At 39.1% G+C, this 12,299-nt stretch overlaps 1 protein-coding gene across 5 annotated transcripts in view; it reads left to right on the forward strand.

The window, feature by feature from the left end:
- The window catches only part of YEATS2 (YEATS domain containing 2), a 69,120-nt gene extending 58,041 nt beyond the window's left edge, over positions 1-11,079 (forward strand). For all 5 annotated transcript variants that reach the window (XM_089509570.1, XM_089509569.1, XM_089509572.1 and 2 more), the window contains 4 exons: positions 3,188-3,414; positions 5,267-5,341; positions 5,703-5,776; positions 6,990-11,079. In XM_089509570.1, the coding sequence (XP_089365696.1) occupies positions 3,188-3,414; positions 5,267-5,341; positions 5,703-5,776; positions 6,990-7,098 (485 nt within the window). In that variant the 3' untranslated portion in view covers positions 7,099-11,079. The remainder of the gene's footprint in view (positions 1-3,187; positions 3,415-5,266; positions 5,342-5,702; positions 5,777-6,989) is intronic.
- Positions 11,080-12,299: the final 1,220 nt, after the last annotated feature.

Below are 12,299 nucleotides of genomic sequence, written 5' to 3' on the forward strand. Positions count from 1 at the left end.
TGTTTTTAATATGTTATACTATTTAATACTGTCTTAAGGGGGGGAGGGATAAAGGGTTTTTAATTGTCATATTTTATATTTTACTGTTGTTAACCGCCCGGATTGGTTTGCCAGAGGGCGGTATACAAATAAATATTATTATTATATTATTATTATTACTATAATTGGTTTTATTACAGGGTCAGATTGAAACACTAAACTGCCAAAAGCAAAGCAGCCAGCAGCACCTTCTGTCCACCCAAGTCAAAGTGCATATTATCTAAGGCAATCCAAGTTATTTTGGCCTTTAAAGCAGCAAATACAACACTCCATCTACTACTAGGGCACAGTGAGCCTGCCTTCCTTTCTAAATCTTTTCAGTTCAGCGTAGCATGATTTTGTTCCGTTCTAGTTACTGACAGTGCAGTCTTACATATGACTACTCAAAAATTAATTGATTTTAATGGGGTTTCCTCCAAGTAAGTGTGTACAGCAGTGCAAATCATCCTGCCCTCCAGATATTGTTGTACTCTAATTCTCATCATTCCTCACTGTGGGCTGTGCTGGCTAGGCCTGCTGGGAGTTGCATTGCAATAACAGTTGGAAGGCCACATGACCCCTTTCCCTAGTATGCAGGATTCCTTCTTAAATTGCTTTTACTAAGTTTTGCTATTTTTCTATTGTTTGACCAGAATATTTGATATGCATTTAAGATGAGGGCACAGTGGTTAAATGCCTGTACTGCAGCCATTCACTCAAAACCACAAGGTTGCGAGTTCAAGACCAGCAAAAGGGCCCAAGCTCGACTCAGGCTTGCATCCTTCCGAGGTCACTAAAATGAGAACCCAGACTGTTGGGGGCAAATTAGCTTACTTGCTAATTAGCTTACTTGCTGTTCACCGCTATGATCTTTGGAATAGCGGTATATAAATAAAACAAATTATTAATTATTATTATTTCTTGAGAAGGGGCAGGTTTTAAATGGCAGTAAGATTAGAAAGTAAAGAATTTATTTTAATAGATAAAGCATCTGCTTTGAGGCTCCTAGCACTACCGTTCAAAAGATGTGGAAAACAGCATTGTCTGTCTTACCTTTCCACAGTAAAATTCCATGGATGAGGCAGAGCAATTGCATGAGAGAAGCAACAAGGGAGTGATATAAATAATGCTTTCTGGCTGAGTTGTTTTTGCTTTTTTCTTGGTTCACTCTGAACCTACAGAAGTGGAAGTACTATCAGGTCTGACTGGAAAGCACCTGACATAATAAAAAGCAGTAAATGAAAAAGAGCAAGGTCTGGTTATGGCTTCTGCAGACAACTTCTGTACTGCCTGATACATAAAGTCTAGAGCATTTCACAGTACTGTTATTGTAGAAAATGTCACATGCTCAGGCTGTAGGCAAACTTGAAATGAATTAACACAAAAGGCAGCATGACTCTACTGTGACCCACTGCTCTTGCTGTAAGCACGACTTGTGATGTAGATACCTGAAGTATGTTCTTGTTGGCCTCTAGTAGAACTTTGCAATGTTAACATTTTAGGCCATTTTAAACAGCTTCAGAAGAAACGTTCACTCTAAAAAGAAGAGGCCAGATTTTTATTTTTATCACTTACATAGTTTCTCTGATTTCCCAGAGGACAGAGTAGTATGGAAGAAAAAAGAAGAGAAGTTCTTTATTATTTGCTTACTCTGTATATGTACTGTGTGTCTTATGTCTGGAGTTTTTGGATAATTTTTCTGTTTGTTATTGCTGGGAAAAGTTCATGATATGCACAAATTTGCAGCCAAAGGCAGTTTACTCTCAGATACATATATTGAGATTAGGTCACATTTTTTTTAAAATAAATTTTATTGAATTAAAAAAAACAATTTACATACCATACAAGCCGTAAATTACACATAATACACACGTACAGTACAAATGATACAAATATTTATACATATATCCCTAAATAACAAACAGTATACTTGTTCCTTAGACAACAGTTTAAAATCAAACAACAATTAACATAAAAATTGACTTCCTGAAGTTTACCAATACACTCATTCTTATCAGTTTGCAGGTATTTAAAGATAATTTTTCTACTACTTTTTTGATTAATAAAGGAATTAGCTTTTGCTTTTACATCAGGTTAACATATAAATTTATACAATTAGGTCACATTTTTAACATTATTGCCCAGTTCTTTATGAGCAAAACAAATATATTTCCGTAACAAATGCCAAAACTGGAAGTATTCACTCTTCCTCTTCTCTCTTTCTCTGCCTCTCCCCTGTTGCCATGCGGGCATCCAAATACTAGGTGATTACATTTTAATTTTGAAAATGTACATTGTAATATCAGTTCTAAAAATTTGAAAAACATGCTGGCACACACTACTTGATTGCTCCAGTTTGCAGCAGTAGCAGCTAAACAAACGTTTGGCCCATGGTTTGTTTACTATGACATTTGAATCTGACAGCTACCAGAGAAAGAACCATAAAACAAGCCCTAGATTATTTCTCTGGCTTGTTGAGAGAGAAATAAGCTAAATCAATGGCTGTTGATGTGTTTGAATATCATAATAAACCATCAACCAAAGGCCCATGGTTAGGTTAGCTCTTCCCACTGCAAGTAGAGTTGATCAGCTAGCATGCTTCAGCATACAGTAATGCTTAATAAACCAAAGTTCCTGCAGTACCCTGGCTTACTGTAGAGTCTAGACATGGCAACAGTAATGACTTGCTACTAAATATCTGTCTACCACACACTGTCTAGAACTTGGAGAATGATTCTGTGCTTAAAAACTCCCATCAGTGACTTTAATTATTGTTTTATATGTACCCAATCAGGTTTTTTTCTCTGTCACAGGACTGCCTCCTGCCTCATTGCATTCTTCACACCCCACTGCCATTCCTCCTCACTTTCAATATAATTATCATTAGCCAGCATTACCAGACACTGTGCTCTGAAAATATTCATCCACACATACACAGCCTCCTTCTCTGTAATGGTTTTGTATAATACTGATGATGAGACAGCCATATACATTTATGCTGTCAGTTGAGGCCACGTTCAGATATCAGGTAGCAGAATTCGGATTTTTTTCTCTGTACAGATATTATGAACTATGGGCCTCTTCAGACTGTGCACATCTGTCACTAAACATTGATGTATTTAAAATCCTATTTTCTGTCTGCTGTCTTCCTGACTGCTTCGTGGAAAAGAATGCTTATCTACATACACCACTGGGAAAGAGCTGTGTCGAAAACTAGATGAGCTGGAGAGGTTCCTCAAGCAAGAGCCCGACAATGATGAGGAAGTAGACATTCTCAACATTACTGATCCTCTGAAAATAAACATTAAAAAGGAACAAGAGGAGAAGGAAGAGGAGGAAAAATTCTACTTGGAACCTCAGCCTGCATCGGAGTTTGTGCGTGAGACAGTACAGCAGGTAGAGGAAACTGTTTTTAAAAACTACATTAAATCTGTGAGTTCTGTCAGATAGCCCTGTTTACAAAATTTTGTGGAGCTTGCTGGAAGTTTCTGGACTGAGTAGCATTCCCTTTTAAGAACGTACTCCTTCTGGTTCCTAACACTGGGAGAAAGAAAGTTGTCAGGCTTAAACTGATGGTCTTATTTGAAAACAAAACATTTATACCTTATCGCTGAGAAGTCTTGAATTACATTCAGCCAGGTCAATAATTTCATAGTTTAATAAAAAATCCAGTTAGCTTGTAATGGAAATATCATGGAATACAGCACAGAGCTGACTCTTTTAACCCAGAGATCCACATACAGCTCCACTCCCCATGCCAATGAAGTTCTTTTAAGCTATTCTGCATGGCACCACAGCCCATTTTCTTTAGCAGGAGCCTCTAATTAGTAGGGGCTGGATGGAAAAGTGGGAGGTGAGGAAGAGTACTTTCTTCAATCCGGTTGCCCTTTCTCCTAAATCTGGAGGATATAAAATGGAGGGTAGTGTTAGGAGTGATGAATAGTCACGATGGCAATGTCACCCCAGTATTAGTGACAATACGCCTCTATATAGCAGTGAGTGGGAACACAAGCTGGAAGGTGAAGGTGCACTTGTGTCTTGCTTCTGTGCTTCCCTTGTGAAACTAGTTGGCTACTGTGAAAAAAGAATGTTGGACTAGATCAGAGGTGGGTAAAGCGAAGCCCATGTAACTCCCAGGGCCATTTTTGTGCCCAACTGGAGTCAAATGACCCTAGATGCATGAGGAACATTTTCACCATGTTTATGGCCTCAAATGCACCTTTTACCCCCTACAGGGCTTTTGAAGCCTTTTTTTTTTTCTTTTCATTTTTATCAGTGGGGGAGGGTGTTGCAACCCTCCAAGGTTTTGGAGGGGCTTATGTGGCCCCCTTAGCCTTCCACAGTTGCTCACCTCTAGCCTGGATCTGATCTAACACAATCCCACTTCATGTTCATATCTGTAAATAAAAATGATGAGTTACCAGTATGCGAGTTCAGTTCAACTGACATTTCTTTGTGAATAAAAGAAATATTTTTCTGTGCAATCCTAGCTGTATAAGATCTGCTTCTATTTCCAGCCCTCTGGACACAAACAACTCAGATGGTTCTAGGATGCAGAATTTGAAGCCTGCCAGTTACTCAGACATCATAAATAACTTGGCCAGCAAGCTTTTTTGAAGTAATGAGTATATAGTGCAAACGTATGCACATTTTGTTTTGCGAGACTTATTTCCATGAAAGTACACATCAGCAATCTTGGAGTTTCGAAACTGAAATAAATCACCCCAAGGCCACAGTCCTATGAGTACTTGCTAAAGAGGAAGTCCCATTGAACTCGGAGCAAATTATTACAATCAATTCTAGGAGTTATTCCACTTGTTTCTTTATCAAAGATAAATCATAGAATCGTAGAGTTGGAAGAGACCACAAGGGTCATCCAGTCCAACCCCCTGCCATGCAGGAAATCTCAGTCAAAGCATCCCCGACAGATGGCCATCCAGCCTACTTAAAGACCTCCAAAGAAGAAGACTCCACCACACTCCAAGGGAGTGTGTTCCACTGTCGAACAGCCCTTACTGTCAGGAAGTTGAGGTGGGATCTCTTTTCCTGCAGCTTGCATCCATTGCTCCGGGTCCTGTTCTCTGGAGCAGCAGAAAACAAACTTGCTCCCTCCTCAATACGACAACCCTTCAAATATTTAAACAGGGCTATCATATCACTTAGCCTTCTTTTCTCCAGGCAATGTGTTTGCATAGTTTAATCATCAAAGAGTTGTAACCTTTAATTTTTTTTAAATTTTATTTTATAGGTAGGGATTTCCTTGCAGCCTGTAGAGCTTCATAAGAATATCTATGCATCAGTAATAGAAGATATGATTTTAAAGGTAAGCTGTTTTAAAATTGTCTCATTAAGCAGATCAAATTTAGGATAATCTAAAACACAGCTTCTTTCACAAAGAATTCATCCCTTGACTTTGTATGTGCCTGCACATTCACAATTGTAACTGATTCGCTGCTTTTTTTATTTTGCTCTTAATTTTAAGCTTTCCTGACATTATAGAATATGTGTAGGTTCTTGACGCGTGAAACAAACCAAATGTAACATAATTCTTATTGAATAAATTTGTGCACAATATTCTGAGCTATGAAAAGCTCTTAGATACATTTTATAAACTATGGCTTGTGATCATTAAGAGCATCCCTTGACTTTTTATGTTCCTTTTCTTTAAAATTCATCTGTAATAGGCTACTGAACAATTTGCCAGTGACATACTAAGAAAAGCATTGGCAATTGGCTACCAAGCAGCTCCACGTAACAGGTATGCTTATTTAGTTTTCACTTTTCCTTTGTAGATCAAGAGTAGGCAAACCTTTTTGTACTTGTTAGAGGTATGTGATCCTAGTAGTTGTAGCTGAAGGCAACCTTTCTCCCATGCACTATTGTCTTCTCACTGACAACCAGATTGGTGCTGGGAACATCTTTTCCAGACACCACTCAGTGATGTGTGAAAGTAAGGAGATGCATGGCTTAAAAAGGGGGGATGCCATGTGAGAATGATTCTCCCTGTACACTGTTTTCCTTTCCCTCAGTTGCAATATCTGTATAGTAGTCTGTCAAGAAAGCATAAATCTTTATGAAGTTCAGTTTTGTATAATTTAACCTTTTTTGTCACTACTGAAAAAAAATACTTTTCAAGGAGCATTGGCAGTTCAAGATTTATTCTGTAAAAAAATTCCACAGTTTTTATGCAGAAAATCAAATAAGTCCCGAATTCTGAAGAAGCTTATCTCACCAGGTTATTTACAAATATTCTTTCCATCTGTAGTATGGAAGAAACAGGAAAAAGGTGACTGTTCCCAGCAAAATCACATGCTAGCCAGCATATCAAGCAGCTAGTAGGCTAGGGACTGAGCCAGTAAGTAAGGCATACTAGGACAACTCTGACCATACATCTGCTTCTCAATACAGTCTCAAGTCCCACTGCCCCCAGCCCATCAAACACATAAGTAGCAGGCCTGCCAAGGGAGATCAAAGAGCACAGGCACACACATCTTGCAGCGAGGGACTCTTGAGAGATTCAGGTTGCCCAGTACCATCACTGGAATTGCATGTGAGGTCAGAAGGGGAAACTCAGTAAAGAATATTGAGAAAGATTTTTTTTACTCAGCCTGTTCATACAGAATCTTGGCTTCTGCTTGTTAATCATATGTGTATGTTGGCTTACCATCAACCAACTTTAGTTTTGTTAACAACCATTTTCATGGAAATTGCCTCTATTCATACTCTGCATTTGATTGCCTTATGATCCCACCTATTACAGTCCACCATCAGCACCCAAGCAACTAGTTGTTGCCATTGGAGGAAACACTTCATGCTTCTGATGCATCCATGAAAGCTTGGTCCATATCGATATTACAATAAGACTGTGGTTCTTGTAAATGTTGATTCCATTTACAAGTGCTGCACAGAGAATTGACTATTTGCATTCCATTTGGAATATTCTCTCTCTCTCTCTCTCTCTCGTCCTCTAGGAGTCCAAGAGAGATCACAGTGATGAATATTCACCAAGCCATCTGTAACATTCCCTATCTGGACTTTCTCACAAACAAGCATATGGGAATCCTGAGTGATGAACAGTGATCTGAACTGTAAAGGCATTAATACTGTTCCAGTTGTTTCTAAATACATATTTGAAGTGTTGCAAGTTGGTTTACCTAGAATCAACAGTGGGCAAAGTGGGCCACAGACAGCGTCCCTGCCATGTTTACAGCCCCCTGAGGGTTTTCATGCCCCCCACCCTCAAAAATTGAAGAGGGATTTTTATCCCCAAATGGTGAATGGTACCCCCCAGGCCTCAAATTTTGGGCAACATTTTGGCCTCCTCTCACTTTTTAAGCCTATTGAGTTCCTGTTGGACTGCGCCTCTTATCATATGAACCAGTAAGCCTTTCTTCAAAACAAGAAGTAAGCATAATAGGAAATCTAATCATTTCCTGCTTTGAAAAAAAGCTTTGATGAAATTGCCTGAAAATATGGTGAAATGACCAGTAGCAGTCCCTCTACCCAATGCATAGGAGTGCTTTTTGACTCTTCGGGGGCAAAAAAATAAAATCAAGAAATATATATTTTCTTAAACGCCCCATAATCCAGCAAGGAACCAATGTTATCTCCCAGCAACTGGCAAGTGCCATCCCTATCTTCAATTAATGCCACAAATTAAGGGAAAATATGGTTGATTATTTTTCCTTTGTAAATTACCTTTTACCAGAAGAGTATCAACCTTTTTTCCAATCTGTCCAAGATTTTGCTGACTGATTTTATTAATAATTGCTTCTAAACCAACTTGCTGTGATGCTTATGATAATACATTAGATCATGGTCTAGATTACTGGAGTTGAATTTTAGCATAATAATTATTCCTTATGCAGCCTCTTGCTAATGTAATCCAGTTAATAAAAGCTTCCCTAACTCTCTCTGGAAACTAGCTGCCTCCAGCGTTGAGATGAAAATCATTGTGATAAACAATGGGATGGCTTGGACATAATGCTAAACCATATGTTGCACTGAAGAAATAAAAACAGCCTAACTCTTCTCTGAGTAGGATGTTTATTCCTTCCCCTAGCACAGGTTGAAGAAGTTCAGAATCTTTCACATCATAAGAACCAAGCTGGATTAAACCATAGGCCTATTGAGTCAAGCATTTCTTTTCCCATAGTGGCCAACCAGTTTCCTATGAAAGCCTGTAAAGAAGGCGTCAGTTTAATAGCACCCTCCTGCTTGTATTCCCCAGATATAATACATTCTCTTTTAATGAGCTACAGTTTGCATGTTATATGAAACCAAAAAAGCTGGTTGCATCTTAACTAGGATTACCGGAAACAAGATTAACCACAGTTTAACTGTAGTTTAGCACAGCTCCATGACACTGAAGGCTAATCTAAAATGAAATCAAAAATTTCGTCTTCTTGTGTCCATGCCATACTGAAGCTGGGTGGGTTTGGTGTTAGGCTTGTTCTGGTCTGGTGAGAAGACTTATTCTGGTCTAAATGCCATCAGTAGGCAGTTTAGAAAGGTACACAAAGAAGCAGAAAAACTGTTACGGTGAAAGATGACAAGCTAGACCTAGCAAATTCTCAGAAGTCTGTCTGCTGTAGGCTGGGAACTTATTGAATATGACTAAGAGGAAATCAGCTGTTATAAGGAAATGGCTGAATAACTTCATGTCACTTGCTTGGTTTGTTTTTTATAATGCAAGTAATACTTATCTGTCTTGTTTCTTTAGAGCTGCCAAAGGCTGAGATTCTTGGCCAGCAAAAATATAATTTAAAAAAAGGAATCAGAAAAGGAAACTTTTTCTTATAATTACTCTATCTGCTCAAATCTTAATTATTTTGCTTGCTGATTTTAATATCTCAAATTGTGTAGAGCCATTCCAAATCTTGTGAATTCCTGACTAGGAATTACTTAGCCTACATTAATACAGCCAATTTGGAAAAGTATTTTCCCAAGGAGAGTTTCCTTCAAGATCTGCCAGTTTTCATGAGTGTGATTCCTAACATTGTTGGGGGAGTAGGAACTCTTTAACATTTGAAGTGCTGATATCCCCCCACACATACCTGGAATTTGGGTGGGGTTATTCTACATGTTGTGTTATTCCCCCTTTGTCTTCATAGTTCACCTTCTGTGCTTGCTTTACTGAAATGTATGTATGGGGTGAAGGAACTAACCCAGGTGCTTAAAAAAAGTTAATCTCTGGTACATTCGACATGGTTGGAAAGGACAGGATTAAATTTTCCTTTCATGTCCAGAACACTGCATGCCCTTCACTGTGGCAGCCATGCAGATGGCAGTAGTGGCAGAGAGGAAAAGGCTACAAGCACAGCAGCCATGAAGGAACTAAGGCACTGGGGAAATAGGATGGTCAGGGCAAGTAGACTTTGGCAGGCCTTAGTCCCCACTGCTGCACACCCCTCAAAAAAACTTCAATCACCAGTTTAATGCAAAATTTGCCCCTCTGTGCTTTCTTTGGAATAAAACAAAAAACAGAAAAGGCCCTGTTTATACTACATATTTAATGTAACATGTTGTTTGACCCTCACTAACAAATTCATTAACCTTTAACTTGGTCCTCTTAAAACTGAATCTGTTCTCAAGTAGACCTATAGGAGGGAATTCTGAATGAAGCATGAGTTTATTAATATTGACATCAGTTTGACAGAGGCTTCTGCAAAGGAGGCTATTGTTTGATGGAAAGGAGCATGGCTTAGAAAAGTTTATTTTTTGGATCACAGCTCCCAAAATCTCCAAGGAGGTTTCTAGGAGCTATAGAATTGTTGTTGTTGTTTTAAAAAAGAATTTCACAAGTTATAGAAGTGGAAAACTATTCCATCAAATTTTAGCATGCCAGATTTGCTTTCATTTGGACTTCTCTGAGAATGAGACATGTTTGTTCAGTAGATACTCTACTAGGATTTCTATTAACAAGTCTTCTCAGTGAGGCCGCAGTAAAAAAAAGCCTGCTGCCCCCACAGAAGCTTCTTTTAGATGAATTTAAGAATACTTGTTGTTTACACTGATTCTTGTCTTAAATTGGGGATACAAAACATGCAAACCTTCAGATTTTGTTGGCCAGCAGGTTCCAGCAGCCAAGGCAGCATAGCCATTGGCGAGAAATGCTGGGAACTGCATTCCTGGAAGGCCACGATTCCCACCCTTGAGACACAAACTCTCTACATCATCTGTATTATAATGTATAATCATGTAATATACATTTATAATAAATTTTCTTTATTAAACATGGTGGGGCTCAGTATGTTTCCCCCCCCCTCTTTGAGTCAAGTGACTTTTGTACATCTGCTGTGTAGACTGGAAGGGGGAGGAGATTGACAGCTGTCATGCTGGTGCAAAGCTGTTTTGTGCTGTTGTCATTCCCATTTCTATCTAAAAGGATCACATCCCAAAGCAAATTTCTGCCTTCAAATGCACTGTAGATGTTTGTGGGGATAGAGATGTCCTATGAAGGAAGATCAAAAGTCAGCCATTCAAGGGAAATGCTGTCCAGTGGAGTTCTGAATCATTCTTGCCCTCTTTCAATTTATCTAACAAATATTTAAAATACCAACGCAGGAAAATGCCCCCAATGCCAACCCAGAAAGGTTTGAAATACTTTTCTTAATTGCCTGTACCTATTGATGCTTTGTCACGCTGTTTAGCAGCAAAAGATGTGTACAGTATTCATTTTTAATGCTCTGAATTGGTGTAATTCTAAACATTCGGTCAAAACCCTACATGCATAGATACTCAAGTAATATTTCTAGTTGGAAAGAGAACTAAATTATTTGGCAAGATTAGAAAGAACCTAGACACAGAAAGGGAATCACTATCTTGGACACCGTATCAAGCAATTTCTGGAGATGTTTTTCTATTGAATAAGAATCATCTGTTCTGGCAGCAGCAAGGAAGAGCTATGGAGAAACTCAGAGGGGGAAATGTCCATATTCATAGTGTATACAGTTTACAAAATTCCACCTGATTATTCAGCTCTGTGCAATTCCTTCCCCTTTATCCCTCAACTATGACGATTCAGTGAATGTAGTCTTCTCTCTTGAGCTGGGGAAATAGCTTGGCTTTAAATAAAATGTTTCTCTTTTCCCCTTATCTCTATGGTTTTTTCCCTTAACTCCACCTTGTGAATATCAATAGTAGAAAAAGGTCAGTTGCAATAGTACTAAACAATAGTGAAGCCTGTGCAATGTGTGTTGCCACAGCAACCAACTGCCACCACAAAAAAAGAGATAAGGAATGGATTCTAGGAAAGTTATGTAGTTGATGGAGACATCTTGGGTTTGCTTTGTGCATTATAAATAATGTGAGGCATTTGGCTCCAGCATCATGTGCAGTCATTGCAGTTTGTACACATGCAGTTTAGTTGGTCACACTTTTCCAAGTATTTATACTTACACACCGTGTTTGGTCCACCTACTGCGTGGGGACCTTATTATTGTTGATTTAAACTACGGACTCCCCTTCTTTCCATATTTACAGCTGTAGCCTGTACTCAACCTGAGCTTCCCCAAAGAAATGGGCTGCCTCTGAAGTGTGTTTCAGTTTTTAAACTGGGACTGGATGTCCGTCTGTCAGGAGCACTTTGATTCTATATTCCTGCTTAGCAAGAGGGTTGGAGTGGTCTCTTCCAACTCTATGAATTCTATGAATAATTTTATGAAAGGCAACATGACAGTGTTTTTACAAGTCTCTTTCCTCCTTCCTTTTAAGGCAAAGAGGCCCTCTGTTGGGAGTCCCTCCTTTGAATTTTAAAACTTGTAGCCTCTTGAACCCTACTGTTCCCAAAGAGTGATTAGGTCTTTTCTCTATAGATGCACCTGTCCTGGAGGAGGATCCTGGTGGTCCAGCATTGGCTGGGAAGTATGTCAGGTTGGTGTAGCTGCTTGTATCACCACTATTACATATAAGTAAGGTTCCTGGGGTGTGTTTCACCCAGTGAAGCCTGTCCATCTGGCTACCTGTCTACTTTACTTTCTCCCTATCCATTAAATCCTCCTTCCAGCCAGTTCTTGCAAAGTAGCAAACTACAGCTCCCCCCTCATCCAGCTGATTACCCTGCTCAGGTGAGTTACTATTATATTCTGGATTATTGCTGGCCCTCCTGGTCTCCCTGGCCTGACATAGGAAGTTATGTCTTTCCAGGTTTCCTCAAGTGTGCTACAAGTTCTACCCTGGTGAGTTCCTCTAGCTTCTTACACACTGACACACACCACTGTAAAATCATATATAAATCACTTACTCAGCAGGATTTCTGAAGGGGTTCCCTCCTAAAACAG

This window comes from Sceloporus occidentalis, unplaced genomic scaffold (assembly GCF_023333645.1).
Source record: "Sceloporus occidentalis isolate IW3139 unplaced genomic scaffold, rSceOcc1.0.p SCAF_2, whole genome shotgun sequence".
Classification (NCBI taxonomy): domain Eukaryota; kingdom Metazoa; phylum Chordata; class Lepidosauria; order Squamata; family Phrynosomatidae; genus Sceloporus; species Sceloporus occidentalis.